Raw genomic sequence first — 19893 nt, 5'->3', positions numbered from 1 at the left:
AACAGTGAAGTGACTTGGAGTCTGCCAGAAAGAGGGGAGGCTGCTGCTTGGCTCAGGACCTTGTTTCAGTAAAAGCTATTTAACATTTTTATAACTGATGGCAAAATTGCACACTATTAATGGGCTCTCTTTATGGCTATAATTTATTCTTATTTCTCAGAGGCAACGGAGTAGAGGCCAGATTGCTTTATTCTGTGGTATTAAAAAGCCTGGGGCTGAGAAGCTTAGCACTGCTTTGTCAGGATTTTCTCCATCTGGCAAAATAATAGAATAAAATCATCCTATGCAGAGAGCTGCTTTATTTTTTGAAAGAATGGTCTTTCACTTTCAATTCAAAGCCTTCAGGAAAAGGTGGTGGGGGTGGTATGTGTGAGTAAATGCGTATTCTCATTCATTAGCTGCCTTGTGTATATTGAGCAGCTATGATTCCCCACTGCCAGGCTTGCTTAAACTTCTCTGGGCATTGGTCGTGCACGTCGAGGTGGAGGCAGATAGCGGCTGGAAACCCTGTTCAGGGACATGAGAGATTTAGAGTGTCCAGAGGGATGAGGAGATCCCAGTGGAGGTCGCAATGCCATAGGCAGGGTAAGCTGACTCTTATAAAAATACATTTCGGGTTTTTTTAAGGGGAAAAGAAAGAAAGAAAGAAAACATGGATTTAGTTTTCTTCTTTCCCTTCCCCCCACCCAACTATTAAAAAAAAAAAAAGACATTAGTAGGATCTCAGGGATGAAGGGAAAAGAGAAAAGAGGGAACTGGTACCAGCTTTTGTGACTTTTTGGTCCCTTCCCTCCCCACACTGTTAAAATTATATTTCAAGTAAATGCCTGTGTCACTGCAGTTCATAGAATAGGATGGCCTGAGATTACTCTTTTATCCTTCATTATCTGAGCTTTCCAGTAAGGCAGAGAAGCTCAGATAACATCTATCCTCTGGACTGCCCGAACACCACAGCTCTCAGCTGAGGGCCAGGTCTGAAATTGTCTTTGGGACAGTCTGGATCTAAATCTTGGATTTTCAGAAAGTGCAGATGTTAGAGGTGTACTTACACACCGGTGTGGTCCGGTGTCACGCGAGGCACTGTCGAACAGGCAGGACAGGATTCAAGGAAAATGTATCATAATGAACTTCGTTACGTGGCACAACCAGATTACTATTTTAATATTTGTTATGAAAAGGTCTAGAAACCCCAAGTGAGAATGGAGGCTGACCACTGTGCATATACGAAATCTCTGCCCCAAATTGCTTAATGTTTAAATAGAAAAGACGGACAAGTAGTGAAAAGTAAAGACTTGGAAGTAAATTGCATGAAGTCCATCGCAGAATGCAGCACAGAAATATTCTGTAAGTCCCGTATCTCCTATGTCCTGTCCCAGAGTTTTAGCTACCAGCCTGAAAGTCAAGGCCTTCATCATCTTTGCTTTCGTATGATCTATCCATAAACCTACTCTAGAGCTGTCTTTGCATGCTACAGTTGTAAAGCAAGCCTTGATTACAAGCTCTGACTGTTAGTTTTTCGGAAAGATGACGTCAAAATACTACTCCATAAAATTCAGTTAAAAAGATTTCCCGGTCTCCTGAGCACAGGCACCTTGCCAGCGGTCCATTAGCCAAAAAGTCTCCATATTGCGTATTCTTCCCATAAACTGGTTATGTTTAAAACTGTGTTTACACAGTATTGTTTTGAGGAACCATTGGCAGATCTGTGGGTTATATGTTGGATAGTCCAACAACAATCCTACCCTGAGCCAAACCAGAGGAATCTGTCAGGTGTGGGTCTTGCAGTGTTTTAGGTTTCATTTTGGGACACTCACAAAGTTCCTTGTTTACCCTAGCGATGAGGTAAGATAGGAAATTTAAAACAAGGTGCTGCCTAGTAAAAGCAGGCTACTGTTGTTCAGAGAAAGGTAAGTCTGGGCAGCAGCGGGAAGTCAGAGAGCCGCTTACATTTCATCACTATACCTCAAGACCCCAAGAACGTTATCATTGGGAAGAGAAATTTCATTCAAGAATTTAGGATGATTAAGTGTTACTGATATTCGGTCCTTCACATTCAGGTACGCCAAATGGAGCTGGAGCAAGGTCTTAAAAGTCTTTTCTTGGCACGTTTCTGATGCGCACCATGTGAATAACGTTTGCCTGTCGACTTTGTCATTCACAAGGAGCTCTATCTTGAGGTCTGTGGGGCTGTTTGAACAGTTGGGAAAATGAAAGTTCAAGTGGCAATAGATCAAGTAGACGCCTTGTTTCCTTATCACCAGCTCTTCGCTCTTGCACTCGATGTCTTCACAAATACCCTTCTCGACCAAGCTCAGTTTTGAACTGTTTACTGGATTGGACACTAGAAAGGAAAGCAAACAAGTTTTAAGATGAGCCACTGAGCCCCAGTGACCTGATTGCAGCCTTATGTGACTCGCAGCAGTGTATTTCCTGGTACATGGAGATACCTGTTCAGTGGCTTTCCTGTAGGAACCTCCAAGAAAAGGCTCTGGGCAGACGGCTGGGAGTGCACACAGGGAAGTGGGGTGTTAAAAAGTTCCAAGGACGACCACAGCCCTTGGGAAACCCGGGACAGGGAGATGCAGTGATAAAGGCCTTCTGCAATATTCGAAGGGAAATAATAGAGATGTAAATTCGTGTGTTTGTGTGGGGAAAGTACCTCTTTATTTATTTTTTCTTAGCAAGTTAAAAAACCAAGTTTATCTGACCAGATAGGGGAGTTACCAAACACACCCACAGTTCAGGAAAGCTAAGGATTTTTTTTCCTATAAAATGCCCATTTCGTCAAAAAGCTGTTTGCCACTGAAACCAGTTTGAATAACACAACATAATAACAGCCTGCTCTTCAGCCAGCTCTGCAATGTCTCTTTGCCAACACTTGCCCTCCGCTGGGCTCCCCACTGACCTCTCATGTACGCAGCAGCTCTCTTGGTCGGGAAATTCTGTAGGATGCTTAAATGGTCTTCGGAGGTGTTCCTTGAAGGAAACAACAGATTAAGTGACCACTCCTGATTTTTTTTGTACTGTAAAATGCTGTCGGCATTTGGCACCTCACTTATTTGCTGTAACTGTGCTGTAACTGTGGACAAACTCCACAGTAGCAGCTCCGAAGCAACAAGCAGCAGCAGCTAGAACAGCACATAGGAGAGCTGGTTCTTGCCCCTTGGCTGATAATATCTAATCTGCACAGGGAATTTATAGCAGCATAACTCAGTTGGTAAATTTATAACTGTCTAAAGCTCTGGTAAATTGCAGTTATCAGTCCAAAAAATGGTATTTCTTATTCTCCTTCTTACAAATAGAAATTATGTGCAGGTAAGCTTGATTTAACCAAATTATTTGTATGGTGAAATTACGGAGAGAAGCTTTTAAACGTTTAAGTGGAACATACTTCTGAAAATGGCTCTTTGGGTGCTTTTGAAACATTACTCTGTTCTCTCACGGTTAAAAAGTGGATGTCGCCAGGACTTTAGGTGAAGTTGTCGGTTGTTCAGCCCCGCAAGCTGCCTGCTGGAGGAGCCGGGACAGCTTTGCCCCCGCCTGCGCGCCTTCCTGCACAGCCATAACGGCGGGGGGGGGGGGCGCCCCCCTCCCCCGGCCGCGCCCGGGACTGCCACGGCTCCGAGGCCCGAGAAGGCATCCCAGGCACTGCAGCCCGGCTCCGCACCCCGGTGTCCCATCTCCTGCATCCCGATTCCGCATCCCGGGACAGCATCCCATCTCCTGCATCCCGGGACAGCATCCCAGGCCCTGCATCCCAGGACAGCATCCCAGGCCCTGCAATCCAGCTCCACACCCCGGTGTCCCATCTCCTGCATCCCGACTCTGCATCCCGGGACAGCATCCTGACTCTACATCCCGGGACAGCATCCCAGCTCCTGCATCCCAGCTCCACATCCTGAGATGGCATCCCAGGGTCTGCATCCCAGAACCACAGCCTAGAACAGCATCCCAAGCCCTGCATCCCAGTGTCCCATCTCCTGCATCCTGGCTCTGCATCATGGGACGCTATCCTAGGCCTTTGCCCCAGCACTGCATCCTGGGATGGCATCCCAGGCCCTGCATCCTGGCACTGCATCCCAGTCTATCATCTCCTGCATCCCAGTACTGCATCCTGGAACAGCAGCCTGCATCCCAGCACTGCATCTTGGAATGCTATGCCAGACCCTGAATCCCAGCACCACATCCTGGTGTCCCATCTACTGCACCTCAGCATCGCATCCTGGCACGGAATCCCAGGCCCTGCATCCAAGTACCGCATCCCTGTATCCCAGCTCCTGCATCCCAGACCCTGAGCTCCACTGCTTCCCCGCACATTTCACCTCCTTTCCAGCCATATTTCACCTTCCCATCTGCTCTGTGTAAGCTTTTCCTTCTCTCATCTTATTGGGCATTCAGTGAATGGCACTGATTATTCCTGCTTTGTTTTATGATTGTATAGAGCAGAGTTTGTACTGCCCTATACAGCCCACAGACATGTAGATACACAGACAAGATACAGATTCTGGAAAATAATGTATATACCAGTGGCTGCAACCAGACAGGTTGTCATGGTTTCGGCTGGGCTGAGGTTGACTTTCTTGCTGGTGTAGTGCTGTGTTTTGGATTTGGGATGAGGGTGATGTTGACAGCACACGGATGGTTTCGGTTGTGGCTGAGGAGTCAAGGTCTTTTCTGCTCCTCACACCCCCCACCAGCGAGGGCTGGGGGGGCACAAAAAGTGGGGAGGAGACACAGCCGGGACAGCTGACCCCAACGGAGCAAAAGGCTATTCCATACCGTGTGATGTCATGTCAGTATATAAAGCTGGGGGAAGAAGGAGGAAGGAGGGGGGGATGTTTGGAGTTACAGAGAGCAAAGTTTTCTTTGCTTGCATGTGCAGCTTTTGCACTACCTATTAAACTGTCTTTATCTCAACTCACTAATTTTTCCTCACTTCTACTTTTCTGATTCTCTTCCCCATCCCAACTGGGGGGAGTGAGCGAGTGTGGGGTTAAACCACGCCACAGGTGAATAGTTATTTCTCACTGCATTGGCTCTCCTTTGCACCTCCTGGCCCTGCTGCAGCTGTGGAAGGGATGTGCAGAGGAGCTCATATGGGAGATTTGGGATTTCATGTGTTTTATTCTACAGCTGAACACTAGGTATTAAGAATGAAGGAGATTCAGTAAAGACTTACCAAATTATACTCCCGTCTCCCAGGGTACACAAATCACCAAAGCTTTCCTGTTACTCTGTGTGTAAAATTGGTGTGAGAGTCACCCACCCTACAAGGCAGTAGACCTTGTAGGTCTGGTTAATACACACAACTAAGTTGTACTAAATCTTGATGCTACTCCATGACATCATATGACATATTTCTCGTTCCTTACATGAACAAGAAGGAGTCTACTAAATGCAGAGCGAGACAAGGATCTTAAGTTTCATAGGATTCCTGAAACTAAGGGGACAAAAAAGAGACACAAAAAAAGCGATTCAAATCTCCAGACCCTTGCAGTATCTGCACGACCCGATTTCTAAGAGGTCCTTGGTCAGGAGGATGGATAAATCAGGGAGTAGCTGGTCCCCCGCGCAAGTCCCCCTGGTTGGTGATTTGTAACATTGCACCCTTTGGACTCACAGTTAGAGTAGGAAGCTGTGGGTATCTTGAAAGAATTGCAGTCTTTCTCTGATTTCAGTAGTTGAAACACTTTTGAGGGAAGCAGGTGCTCACTGCGCTCCAGGAGTGAGTAAGTTGTGTATCAAAGTCCCTTGGCTGCGCTGGAAATCCCCAAAGAAAAACCAAAGCCTGCTTTCCTGAAGTTAGTCATGTCAATATAGTGTTCTAGTGAGTACACAGACACCACAAAGATACGGAGATATGGCACAGGATAGGAGAAAACCCTTCTGGCCCTTTTTTCAAACTAAAGCTGTTACAGCGGTAGCAGCAGCCTCTGGTAATGCGTAGTCAGCGCCCTGAGCCAACTCTCGTTACAGGTGTCCTGCAAGAAGGGAGAGCATTTTTACAGAAATTTGGCGGCGTTTAGGGGGTTTACCCTATAAAGCAGAAAATCCCCTGCTGCTCAAGCAGGCTTTGGGAGCTGCAGCCCTGCAACCTCTGCTAAGCAAGCCAAGTGCTGTGGCTGCACAGAGAGAGCGCGGTGCTGCCATGGGATGGGAGCCCCATCCGTCCTGAGCTGTCTCAGGATATTGATGGCATCTCTCGAGATCTGCCCCTCGCTGATCTAACTGCACTTTGCATTTCCAAAGCTGTACTTGCATTTATTGTTGTCAGCAAGTTGTGTTTGTGTGTGTGTATGTTTAAACCATTTGTTTTGTGACATCAGCTGTATTTCTGAGAAGGCAAGTTATGGAAAAAAAAAATTGTTTTATAGAGACATTTCCGGTTCTCGCGCTGCTGAGGCAGCTTATAACTGTTTGCTAGTTTTATGTCTCAAGTTAATTCTTTTATCTGAAACAATTCAGCAGAAGCCAGGAGAGACTGGAATTATTAGAGTTTCAGGACTGATCGATGGATGCGTTCAATCACATCGCCTAATTGGCTTTGCACCAGTAACAGCGTAAATCAGAAGTAATCCCACTGAAGTCAATAGGATTATACGAGCTTAAAAATACTGTGAGAAGGAGGAAAAGCAAAGCCACATTTGGGACTAAGTACCGAGGAGACCACACTGGTTTCATTGTCTGCAGCAGCACGGAGGCTGTAGATCAGGAGGCTGTAGATGAGGCTGCTTTAAGGAAACCTGCTGATAAGGAAGGAGTCTTAGCAGGAAGCCATTTAGGCTATTTTGGCCTAAAGAAGCTACCAGGAGATCATTCACTTTTGTCTTCCTGACCCCTTTTGCCATAGGATGGGCTTCCACAGGGTGCAGTCCTGAGGGAAAGGGCCAGACTATTTCCTTGAGCTTAATGCAGCTTTTCCCCACTGAGCCAAAGGGGATGTGCCGCAGGACGGGGAAATGGGACTTGGAGGAGCTGCAGCCTCACTGACACTCCTGTGATTTCCACCCGCGGTGCAAAACGGAGAGTCTTATCAAAACCCTGTCCAGCCAGGAGGAGCCCAGGGGCCGTGGGACATGTGGACATAGGGGCTGCTGCCAGCCAGGTCCAAGGAGATGTGGCTCTGCCCGGGGAACTCTCCCGCTGCTGACTGCCTCAGTTTCCCCACCGCTGAGATGGGTATAACAGGAGCACGGACAAAGGGCAGTGAAACCAAGAGCTGAAAGTGGCATGCCAGAGCGCAAAGTGCTGCTATCCACACACGGAAAGTCCCTCAAATGGGGTTTCTGAAGCTTGTCCCAGTACCAGTCAGCTCTTACAGTGGGCTTCCTCCGCAGTGTGCGTGGGGTTACAGGTAGCTGGAGGCTCAGAGCGGATGGGAACAAGAGCAGGTCAAAAACCTGAACTTCTTTTACCAAGTAAAGAAGTACAAGCAGGCAACAAACAGCTTTCTATTCCTCCAGATTTAAGTGCTTATATATAATTCCCCACAGATTTAAGTGCTTATAAAAATAGGCAAGGTGATTTCACACATCTCTGTCAACATGCTACAGTTAGCAGAACGTGCCTAATTTTATTTCTCAGCAGCCGCTATCTGAAGTCCTCATAGCCGTCTTTAACCCTCTCCTTCCAGTTCAGTGTCCTCCAAACAGCTGCCCAAGTGTGTGATGCTGTGACAAGTGCCAGCCGGGTGACATCCTCTCCTGGGCTCAGTGGCCGAGCTGGGCTGTGCTCACGGCTGTGCCTGTCACACATGCACCGAGTGCCTTTGGTCCTCAAGAGCCCGAGGACTGTCACTCTGGTCCTGTGATTGACGGGGGTTTGAATTCAATGTTACCTCCTTCCAAAAATGTAAACTTGACAAGTATCCCTTTCCTTCCTCCAAATTTAGGAAGAACCTCTTATGAACTCATCACTGCACACCTGACTACCTCAAAAGTTTAAGGCCAAACTAGTTCAAGTCTCTAGTCTGCTCATCAGTATAGCATAGGTCACGCAATGTCATGATCTATTCATCTCTCTATATATATTCATTTATATGTGTATTTTCATCTATAACTTGCGTTTTAAGTATTGGAGAGACAGAAGATCTAACATTCAGCATTTTGTAGCAATACTGATCATCTCAATATTAATTAAATAAGCAACCAGCCCCCATTATGACTAACTGGAATCTGTCTCGCTGCAGTTTCCTCCGGATGCTTGCCGAGGAGGATGCCTGTGCGCTCTTTCTAACATTTGCAAGCCCAGGCTTGCCAAAATTTTTCAAACTGAGAAACTCAACTCATCTGCCCCGAGCTCCCAAGCGCAGACAGAACCATGTAGAGTTTCCCATACATGCGCACAAACACATACACGTACTGAAGCTGAGGAGGTAAAAATCTATATGATCTAAATGGGAAATATCCATTTCTGAAGAACCCACCATCGTGGGATCTGTGACTAACAACCTGGCAAGTTCATTAGTGTATCACTGGGACAATTCCAGGCTGGAAGAGACCAGATTTAGCTGCAGAAGGCCAAACTGCACTCAGTGATGGTGCTGCAAATCTGGAAAGGTTTGTTTGCTTCACTGGCTTCAGCATGATTTACTCTAGGCCAGCAAGAATGTGAATGTCACCTGTATTCTATTAATTTCTCAGAGCCAGATTTTTATTCGGGAACCTGTTTCCCATTGAAAGTGTGAATGGGGTGCTGGATTTCCTTTCCTGGTCTGTCCATCAACCGCTAATGGATCTTACTGCCAGACAAAAAGCTCTATAAATAGTGTGTGTGCGTGCGTATGTATCTGCAGATTTTTCCTTTTATAAATGAGAAGAGATTTTGGTATCATGTCTGTGCAGTTCAAAATAACAAGAAAAGCCATCGGTTCAGGATTATGGCATTTAGGTGGAAAGGAGGCTTGGAGAGGACAGCAAGGAGATGATGAGGGCTGAACCTCTTTAGACGCTGGCAGGTCATAAAGTTCTCTGTGACTCCCTCTAAAAAATGAACCTAACAATAACACCTCTCTGGCCCACATGAGTATGCGATTTGATATTTATGAAATGTGGATCAGTTTCTGCAGATAAATATTTCCACAGAAAGAACATTTCACAAACATTGAGTTTGTGATGGATTTAATCCTTTCCCCCTGCTGCTCAGGTACTCCACTGACAATGGCACAGACATTTTGAGGAGACTGATACCATTTTTCACACAAGCATTTAATTAGCTGACGTTGCATCGCTCTCCGCTACTGTTTGCGGATTCCTGCAAACCCATCCGTTGAGGACTGACAGCTCAGTCAGAACGTAAATCTTCTATAAGTCTGCTTTAGTGCCCACCGGAGTTCAACTAATAATAGAACACAATCTCATTGGAAATCTAAACGAAATCATCGTGTTTTCCCTGGTTTAATATCACAGGATTAATTCAGAGAAGCAGCGGTGTCTGGACCGCTGTCCATTTGCATGACAACAGTCTCTGCCTCAGTCCCGGCTCTCCCCACTAGCACAGTCCTACATCCCCCAGTACCATCTCCAAGATGTTTTGCACCAGCAGGTACCTCCAGCCTCCCCATCAGTACCGACACGGGGCTGGAACAAGGCTGAGCACCAACCTGGCACGTTGGCCATGCTCAGGTTTTTTTCTCCCTTGCCCGTTTTCCCAGTGCAGGGCTTCGAAACCCCGTTGTGAAGGAGGTGGGTACAAAATACGTCCAAATTACACCACCACCACCTGGGCTACCTGAGAGGAAGACGCAGATCCAAATCTAAATCCGCAGCAACTTCAGCCTCACCACAGTCCCTGTCCTGAAATGTTTCTTAACGTTTCTGTCCCTTGCCGCCCTGCAGCTGCGGGATGGCACCCGGCGCGGTCGCTGCAGCTCCCTGCTCAGAGGGCAGCAAGCCGTGCCTGCCAGCGTACCACAGCTCCCTGCGAGGGGACCTCAGCAAATTACCCGCTGGGATATAATTATCAGTTAGCCCTGCTTCATGCATTTTAAGAGAAAAACAAAAGGCCATTGTAATTCGCTTACACTTTAATGCTCCGTGTCCCTGCCGGAGGTGTGCAATAGAGACTGATGGGCAATGAGGGGTGGGCTGGTAGAGCACTCACACCCACTGCAAACAGCTCTCAGCAACTCTTCCTGCCTTGTCGGGTTTCTCTGTCATCCCCTCCTTTGTCTTTTGCTAATGGCATCATCTCAGACTCAGCAGCAGAATTCAGAGCAAGAGGGTGCCTGTAATTGATATTGACCCATGGACAGAAAGGTTTCTGACTAATGAAACGGCATCTTCTGCATTCCTGGAGAGAGCGCGGTCCTCCTGCCTGGCACCCACCAGGTACTGAGGGAAAAAAGCAATTGGTACAGGTTGCCTGATATGAGATTATATATATATGTAGTGTAATGCACTTTTGGGTGAGTGAGACCTGTCCTCCCTACCCCGGCAGTCCAGTATCGCTCGTGCTTTGCTTTGACATAATACTGACCTACAAATACACTCTCTGTGGCTCCTCCTGAGCCAATCACCAGATTCCATGCCAATGGCTTTCCCTACCTCTTCCTAACTGTTTTTAAAACTCAGCCAGGAAAACCAGTGCTGTTCTGGTTACTTCTCTGAGGTTATGCTGTTTTACAGGAGTGGAGGTTCTGCTCAGGGCTGTACTACCCCGCAGCTGCTGGGGACTCTCCATCATCACGGGGGACCATGGGCAGCGAGGCCGATGCTTTGCATCCCATTAGGTTTGCAAAGCTCCTTTTTGGGCACCTTTTGGGACACACTGGAGTGGGGCTGTGATGTGACTGTCCAAATGCCCTTATCCAAACCTGCCTTGTATGTTCAGACCCTGCTTTATTTCTGAGGAACTTCAAGTACAAAATAAAGCACTAGAAGACTTAAGAAGGACTTAGAAAGACTTGAGGAGCTACTTAGGTTGATAGAGAGAAAGCGATATGTGTTTAAGATGTCCCTAGGGGGGAAAGAAAGTTTCTCCAGGAATTGTAAAACATAAGAAATGATGGTTAGGCAAAATGGGGAGCTCTCAGGAAGGACAGAGTGACATGCAGGGGCTACTTTGAGACCTGTGTGCTGAAAAAAGCCCAATATGGAAGAATCACAGATTCAAAAGTTATGCAAGATAGAGCATGCATTGCCCAAATGCTGCATTGTGTCACCTGTGTTCAAAATCACAGCTGCAGAAAGGACGGTTACATGACGAGGGCTCTCTGTGCCTTGAATTCAATTTCCCATTCTGCCAACGCTTCTAGATGAACACTGTTCTTCATTTTTCCCATCCATAGAGTGGGAGGTGATGGCATCTCCTGTCCTTCAGAACTGACTATGAACTTTTGCAAGAAGTCAAAACACTTGATGTTAAGGGCCATGTACCCAGGGAGGTAACGTCAATGAAATAAATTATGCTCCTCCCGATTTATACTAAGGAAAAGTACAGTTTTGGTGCAGTCTCACTGCTAGTCTAGTTAGACTTTTCCTTCCTATTTTGGGCTCACTGTGCTCATACTCTGCCTGTCTTAATTCCTCGCTCTGTGCCTCTTGCTGCTGTTCTCCATTTGCCCCTTCTAGATCTACCCCTTCCCTCCTCCCTTTTCCCACAAGCCGGTAGGAAACACGACTGCTCCAGGCCAGAGGAGTACAGAAGAAGTTTCAATTTTTTTGAAATATGTGCCAACACATTTGCACCCATGCTTTGTGAAGGTGGGGATGTAACACCCACATGTGCAAGAGCCAGCCTTTAACACAAGACCTAATAGTCAGGGTGATGTTCACATCCTCTGGCAAAAAGGTTCTCTTGCAGAGACACCTCAGGGCAGATTCAGACATACTTGTTATTTCCTTAGCCATGCACTGGTTTCCGGAGGTATCGAGTAATTTTTTCTTCTTCTTCTTCTTCTTCTTCTTCTTCTTCTTTGGTCCTTCCCCCCCGCCCCGACCTTAGCTTTTCACCAAGAAGAGCCTCTATGTGAAATGTTAAGATGTGCACAACTGACTTATTAGTGATCCCGGGCAATATTTGCATTACGGATGAGACAAATAGCATGTACAGTCAGTGTAGGTGTCTTACCTGTCCTGATAGGTTTTGCGATGGCCTCCGTGGCAGGACCAGCTGCCTGAAAGAGAAGCGAGAGAAGGGATGGTTATTCTGGGAGCATACACATATCCCAGTACAGCCCTGCTTTCAAAGTGGATCTTAAGAGTTTCCATTGCATGCCATGAGGGTAATACACAGCCTGGCACAGGGAGCCAGTACCAGGCGCTACAGAGCATATGGCTCCTATGGAGCCTCACAGGTCAGTGAGGGATTGCTGTGGAGCAAACAGCTCTGGCAAGTGCTCTGCACTCATCCAGATATCAGCCACAGTCATTCCTCATCACTGCCCTTTTTTTCTAATGTAGAAAAATCTACATTTCTGACAGAGCCAGGAACTCTGTGCTGTAAGAAATGTGTGTGGCTTTTGTTGGGGATGTTTTGGAAGCACAAGCCTTGAAAAATCTCAGTCTGTGGCTTGCAAAGGTTGGAAAGAGTAGGACAGAGATAGACTGGGCACCCTTGAGAGCCAGTGCCCATCCCTGGGAAGCCAGTGGCTGGATGAAAATAAGAGTTGCAGAGCCCCAACATGGATCTGAGAGTGACAGTGTTGTTCTGCTTCACCTCTCCTCCTACTCTTGCTGGGGTGTAAACCCAAGGGTCAGAACGTCATGGGAACTTGTCCTCAATCAACAAGGCATGAAAACTGCTCAGGAAACGTGCTCCAAGTGTGACATGTGGTAGGTTTCATCTGTGTTCTTGCTTCTGTTTTATCACTCTGCCATCCGGACATAAAACCCTGAGGCCTGTGCTTGCTTGCATATTGCTTCCACGCAAGTAAAGTCACTGACAGCTCATAAACTCCCAGCAATGCCCTGAGGAGCAAAAAATTTCTCCCAACAGCCAATGAAAGATACTGAGAGTACCTCAGTGCTGGAAACACTGTGTCACATCCCTTCACTCACACACACCGGGAGGCCCACAGTGATTTCAGTATTAGGGAGTGGATTTTGCTCAGGCTAGCCTAAAACAGCTCCTTTTATCTGGATACCAATTACCTGGGCTAATTGTGAGCTCACCACATGTCCAAGAAGACGAAAATTGGGAAGCTGGTACCAGCTTTGGCAGAACATCTAATAATCTCCTGGGAGAAGTGAGGCAGACCATGCATGTGGTGGGAGGCAACTTCATCCATAGTGGTCTTAAAACATAAGTACTTTAGTCTGGGTGTAAATAGGATAATGTGTGGTGTGGGGAGAAGGATGATGACAGTGAGAGAAGTCATGTTGAATCTGCTACGGTACTTAATGTTCTAGCCTTAAATGTTTAAAAATACTTTTAATTAAACTTTGGCCTAATGTAACCATGTTTTCAACCACGGTTGAAGTGTAGAGCTGCATCTGATCTCAGCAAAACAACGTTATTCTTTGGTCTAATGCCAAAATACTGTGTCCTGCAGACAGAAATGGCCTAGGTCCTTCATGACTTGGGTATCTGTAATATCTGATTTGTTTGTTTTCTCTGCCCACACCTATGAAAGACAGGGGAGAAGTTATCTGTTGAGACAAAGTGTTTCTGCAGGTGATCTTCCTAAGCTGTACAGGAAGGCTGCTGGGTTAGGAGCTGAACGGGATACTAGAGCTGTAGTTCAAAAAAACAGGCATTTCCAAGCTTTTTGGTCCCCTATACAACATCCTCCCAAACTTTTATGGATCCCGTGCACCCGTATCATCAAATGCGGGACTGAGAACAGTCTCAGCTGAAAACCCTCCCAAGGACCATCTGCCGTCTGGATGCTTGCACTGGGCTGTCCCTCTGACACGCACTCAGGGCACAAGGAAGCATCACTTTTCAGTGCAATGTATGAGCATTTCTGCCCTCTGCAGAGAATTAGAGGCATTTTACAATAGGAGAAAGGTGATGCTTTGTCCCCAGCTAGATTATGCTAAGTGACATTAGGCAGTAGATCTACTGCTGCCTGTAGAGAAGTGTTTGGTAAAGTGATTGAGACGTTATCATCAGTGAGGTGTTCACCTTGCAGCCCTCCCTCGGAGACGGGATGCAGGACAAGGCTGATGGCTTGCAGCTTGCTTTGTAGTCAGGGCAACAGAAACAAAATTAAAATGTATTAATGTATTGTGTTCTTACCTGGGAAGTCTCCCAGTGGGTGAAAACAGCAGATACTAATGCAATTTATTTTAGTGACAACTGAGTAGGTCAAATAAAACTTTAGAGCTTGCTTTGAAATATTACTTCTTTCTTTTCTACAAGCAAAAACATTGCATGTAATGCTGTAATTTGGAATGCAAAGAGGTACACAGTAGGAGCCCAAAGAGATTAAATTCTACAGTGTCGGCTCAGGAAGAATTCATGACAACAAATTTCACCCCGTCTGGAGTGATCTGGGTGCTGATGGTGAAAGAGCTCAGTTTTTACTCAGCAAGCAGAATAATTTGAGTTTGCTTCATTAGAGAAAATAATAATCAGGTGCCAGTGAAAATAATTTATTTCTTCTTTCCCTTAATCATTTTACAAGATATTTCCCCACGCTGAGGCAGGCTGGTGCTGCTAAAGGGTCATTCTAATGTCTTGTGTCAGAACTGTGAATATTTATTTAACCAGAGGTCTCTGAAGTGTTTATGGGCCTCTAGAAAGTCCAAGAAAACACACCCTGAAACCAAAGTCCCCCCAGAAATGGGCCTGGGGTCACCTTAAATAGGTCCAGGTCTCTTCCAGGAGCCTGTCCGCACAACGGTTGTGCGGGGATGAGCTCTTTGGACTGCTGTCCTCTGGGGAAGTTTTGCAATTTGACAAAAAGCCTCCCGTGTTTCTGCTCAGCCTCAAACCATCGTTACCCATCTCTGGCTGAGGGGGAAGGCAGGCGGTGGCACTGTAGGTAGGTGGCCCTGAGTTGCCAGGAGGCAAGTGTAGAAACTAGACACCAAAACACCAGAAAGTGGAGCGCCGTCCCCGCAGCTGATCTGATAATGAGCATCACAGGAAACAGAGCCCTGTGTGAAATTCAGTTTTTCCAGTACTGACAAAACCTATTAAAGTGACACCTCTAGACAACAGGTGGCCGTCACTGCGCAGAACACCCATGGCAAGAGTTGGAACAGCGCAGTTTTCTTCTAAAATGCCTCAGTGGTTTTCCTGTAGCCTTCAACGAGTGGGAAATCTGCTCTCAGGGCAATTTTCAGTTTGGTTTTTCTTCCCATCTTTTAATTTTTGTCAGGGCTGACCACCAGAGGGGGCCAATAGGCACCGGTTGGGGCCGCCCGTGGCAAGATTATTTTTGAGCAGCAATAAATCACCAAATAGAGAGTGAGGGAACGTGCTAGTTGCTGTAGGAGCAATTTCTGGTTACGGCAGTACCGCTGCTAAAGGGGTTTTACAGTTTTGACACCAGCAGCCTTGAAGACTAGAGCAGCAAATATAAATATCCGCACCGAGTCTTGTTTGCCACACCGGTGCCTTAACTCTGCTGAAAAGATTTGTCCACTCAGTTGGGAGCTTAAAAATGTGAAGTCTACAAAATCCAGAGCAGTGATGGACCATCCCAGATTACGGACTTTGGACATTCACACAGAATTTTTTCACAGAGGTAGGTGGTCTAAGGGTCTGATACAGCACACCTTGCAGTATAGCGTAAGATTTGCCCGGGTCTGTGTGTCTTAAAATTACATTCGTCTAGTCCTTTCTGTCCCATACTCTTTCACTGATTTTACATCTATCTCTCTCTATAATAAATATCTACATAGATGTGTATATATACACATAACCAGCAGCAGTGAAATGCAGCAGGCAGAAGGGTGGCCTTTTTAGCACTAATATTAATTTATCACAAATGTTAAGGAGAAAAAAATGAAGGCTATAAACCAGCATACAGTGACTATTCTTATTCCAGAGAAAAATAAAGTCACTTGTGAAAGATCAAGGCAAGTGAATGGCGTGAAGCCAAGGGTTTCTGCAGGTGGAAGCTGAAGAAATGAACTGACTTCAGCACTGCATGTAGTTAGTTCCAAAAATAATAGTTTAGTTCCAAAAAACAACAATTCCCAGGCCTGACACTAATGTGCTGTGCCACCCTCCTTGAAAACAAGGCACAAAGGAAATTTCTTGGGGTGTTGGAAAATGGAGGGGGGATAATGTGTTTTAGAAGTGCTGTGAGATTGAGAGAAGCAGCTTTGGAATCATAATTGCTTTTCTGTTTTGGTCTTTCATGTTGGATTCCCCTTATTCAGAGCACCTGGATTCTGGGTGACGCGAATGCCTTGTTTCTACACAGTTTGATTTTCCCTTTTCGGTGAGTCTTCCTTCATCTTAAACTAGGCAAGTGTAAAACCATCAAAAGGAAGACAAGCAGCCAACTTCCATGTACCTGCAATGGGGCTACCAGACTGTGTGGTCTGCTTGCCACCAGAAGCCTCCTCTTAATGCTGTGGTACCTGAGAGTGTCACAAGGCCTGCGTTGTCCCTAAGACCCTCTAACACTCCTTTGAACAGAGGAAAATAAACGTTTCAGCTCAGCATAGGGAGGGCACGAGGCATGAGGCATGCACAGGGGCACCATAGCCCCTGTGGTCAAGCACTGCTCACATAATCCAGCTGACAACATCTGGAGAGAAAACCAGATCACCCCAAGAGGCTGGTCACACAAAATGTTGGTTCTCTCTTGAGACATTACCAAGAAAATAATTAGGCCAACTGGCGATGCTCTACTCCCTACAGCAACAGGGATAATAACCACAATATATATTTTATATATATATAATATAATCAATAACCACAGGGCTTAAAGTACAAGAACTCCCCCAGGCCTCCTGTCCTGGAGCTGCTGAGGGCAATACTAGGAGATGCTCAGCACAGCCACAACTGTATTTAGCAAAGGAGTTTGTGCCTAGCCTTATGCTGACAGTGTGACCACGAGCTAAAGTGGTTTTGGAGCAAGACCTGGAGTTCCTTGAGGAACCTGTCTCACAGAATCAACACTGGTTCCCTGGTCTGGAGATTCAAGATCAGTCATGGATGGAGAATGACTATGCTGCCTTTGTACTGGGGGTCTTTCAGCTCCCTGAGAACAAGAACAAAAGTTATGCTTTTACTGCCAAATTCCTCTCACAGTGTAAAATTACTGCTTCACTTTATTTGTGTTTCTCACACACCTCAGCTTCCTACTTTCTCCTTCAGCCAAGCTTGTTTCCAAAGCAGCTGCAATAATGTCATTACTCTTTTAAATGAAAACCCTGGCTCTTCCTGTAATATTGTTCCTCTGGCAACTACTGTAACTGCATTTATCCTGATGGAGAGGTAATTTAATGCTTACTTTCATAATAAGTACAAATGAAAGCCTCATTATATAGGAAAGTTGTGGCAATTCTGGAATTACCCAGGCTGTTATTTTAAAGATCTCCCTTAATGTCCCATTATTTATCACGTGAAAACCCCCATGTCTCATTCTAACTGTGCCCAAACTGCTTCTCTTTTGGAAGAACGCTGATTTCAGGTAAATGACTCCTCTCTCGTGCAACTTAAAGACATATCAGTCAAGCCTTCATGGTTTAATTTCTGGGTAATGTGCATACACAGACACACAAATTGCACGGGGTAAATTTAGTAAGAGAAAATATTGAGCTGAAAGATTTTGTTGTCCGTGGCCAACTTCCTCCCGTAGCCCCGTGCTGGTACTTTCATTCTATGAATAGCAGTGGAGGTACTTCAGCACTTAGATTTTTGCAATAGGATTTCAAAGCCTATAAAACTTCTAACCTGTCATGAAGTTCATGGCAACGTTCCTGGTAAGATTAGAAATGCACTTTTTATATTCACCACCACCTCTGCCCTGTCTATAAATGTCTCACTGATTCTCCATTCAACCCCAGACCCACTTGAGAGCATTCCACTTTATTTTAAGAAGGAAAAAACAGCTGTAGGCAGAGAGAACAGTTGTTTTTCTCAGACCTTGCCTCACTTATATCCTTCAGTCATCCTTCCATTCTCCTTTTGCATTAAAAATCACACCCAAAAACAGGACTGACGAAAAAGGGAGCAGCAGTGAGCTACTTTGCCCCCATCCAGTGCTCTGGGTAGTTCGAGAGAGCTCTGTTTCACGGTGCAGCCCAGCAGACAGCACCACACACTGTCACACGCAGCCATGTCTTGTGTTACATCCATTACTAAAATTTATCAGTATCTCAGAGAAACACATGTAAACACTACCAGACAAGACCAGGCTGTCTTGGACACTGGTCACTCTCTGTAGAAGCGACAGGTAAAACCAGGTAGCAGACACTGAGGCACTGATCTCTCCTCGTAACTAGTTAGGACAGAGGGTGGTTTGCATCTTGGATTATGAGCTTTCCACTTCCATTTACAGAGTAGAAGTTGCGTGCTAGAAGTTAAGGTTGCCCATGAAGAAAGGTCTTCTTTTTTGGAAAGTTCTATTTTTGTTTCATCTTTCTGTCCCCTAATACATATCTGTGCATTTATAACAGGAGGCAGCGTCTGATTTTCTGGGCACAGGATAATTTTTGGAAAGCAATAGGTTTAGGAAAAAAAAAGGAAGAAGAAAGAAAAAGCCAATAAATAAAGTATGAAGGTGCTTACCGTCCTCTGAACCACTAAGACCATGATGGTGGCTATTGCAAAGACGAGTAGCGCAACAAGGGTAGCGATGATGAAATACAAACATGTTTTGTTAGTGGCTCCAAGCCTCCTTGAAACGGTGTCTTCATTCATATGCATGGCTGATTCATGAGAGTCCTTCACCTGAAAAAGTGTTTGCTCTTGTGCCGAGCACATTCTTATATAGCTCTCAGGGTACTGCTCTGTATCTCCCCTTGATCAGGTTCAAGCTGCAGCCCATCTCTGTTCCTGGCAGGATTTTCCCCCTTCATCCTGGCTCATGTGACCTGGAAAAAAAACTTCATCACTTGCAGTACAAAGAAAGAGGGACCTGGGGGCGTGAAGCAGGACGCAGCTGTGAAGAGGGGAAGGAGCTTCATGTTCTTGATCAGGGATTTCGCGACTGCAGTCTCGTATGCTGCATCGGAGGTTTCTGATGTCAGAAGGTGAATAGTTACCGAGATCAGTCGTCCCCGTCCCGTCCTCCCCCCCCGTCACTGGATTTCTGTGAAATGGAGAGCTATGCAAATTCTGTTTCATTTTACACTCAGTGCAGCTACAGTTCGGTACAGTAAGTCACCCCGGAGCGCTGCCTTCCTGTTGCGCAGAGTAACCTCTTCTTATTCCCTGTAGCGTCCCACAGCCACGACCTCCAGAGCTCTGTGTCCAGAGATGACCGAGGCTTTGAGTTTGGTGCCTGTAGGTCCTGCCGGTGAAGGTCTGGAGATGTCGGGTGAGATTTTCATTGACGTGTTTTATAGAAATGTGTCAGGAAGACATCTTTGATGCAGGATGCAAGTTCTAGGCAGAGGCATAGGAAGAAAGCGGTCACACCAAAGTTGCCGAAAGCATGATGTTAGGATGTGCCCACAGAGGGTGTCTGCATTCAGCTTCCTGCCCTGGCTTATTTGCAGCTAGTGAATTAATGCTTGTTTCCATCCTGTCCACAAGCCTCTCCCCTGTTCTAGCCTGGGACCAGTCATGGGGTTTCTCATGGAACCTAAACAAGAGTTCTTCAACTGGAAATATTCTTACCTTATTCCAGTGTGAAAGGACCACCCATTCCTAACCCTGCATTTTTTTATGTGAGATGACTCCTTGTTTTCTGGCCAGTCCAGCTCTGAAGACACTTGGGTATTTCTGAAAAGTTTCACAGTTAGATGTGTGTCCTCTTTTGATTCATGTCAGTGCAAGCCAGTTAACTCATGCAGCACGATCAAAATCACTGGGAGTATT

The 19893-nt window shown here is 46.0% G+C and overlaps 1 protein-coding gene across 1 annotated transcript; it reads right to left on the bottom strand.

The window, feature by feature from the left end:
* Nucleotides 1-1943: 1943 nt before the first annotated feature.
* On the bottom strand, nt 1944-18834 carry TNFSF8 (tumor necrosis factor (ligand) superfamily, member 8). Its single transcript, XM_009888048.1, has 4 exons — nt 18640-18834; nt 12070-12115; nt 2906-2977; nt 1944-2341 (listed from the first exon to the last, which is right to left on the bottom strand). The coding sequence occupies exons 1-4, from the start codon at nt 18832-18834 to the stop codon at nt 1944-1946; spliced, it is 711 nt and encodes a 236-aa protein (XP_009886350.1).
* Between the last annotated feature and the right edge of the window lie 1059 nt (nt 18835-19893).

Source organism: Charadrius vociferus, unplaced genomic scaffold, assembly GCF_000708025.1.
Source record: "Charadrius vociferus isolate BGI_N301 unplaced genomic scaffold, ASM70802v2 scaffold56, whole genome shotgun sequence".
Lineage (NCBI taxonomy): Eukaryota > Metazoa > Chordata > Aves > Charadriiformes > Charadriidae > Charadrius > Charadrius vociferus.
Note: the sequence above shows the minus strand (reverse complement) of the source record. Positions and strands in the feature narration are given on the sequence as shown.

Bases quoted from the DNA above. Each gene is read 5' to 3' on its own strand.
- TNFSF8 (XM_009888048.1), bottom strand. From the start codon at position 18,834: ATGTGCTCGGCACAAGAGCAAACACTTTTTCAGGTGAAGGACTCTCAT. The intron at 2,978-12,069 runs GTAAGACACCTA...TGTTTCCTTCAA, and splicing joins CGCAAAACCTATCAGGACAG to GGAACACCTCCGAAGACCAT. The intron at 2,342-2,905 runs GTCAGTGGGGAG...TTTCCTTTCTAG, and splicing joins AGCTGCTGCGTACATGAGAG to TGTCCAATCCAGTAAACAGT.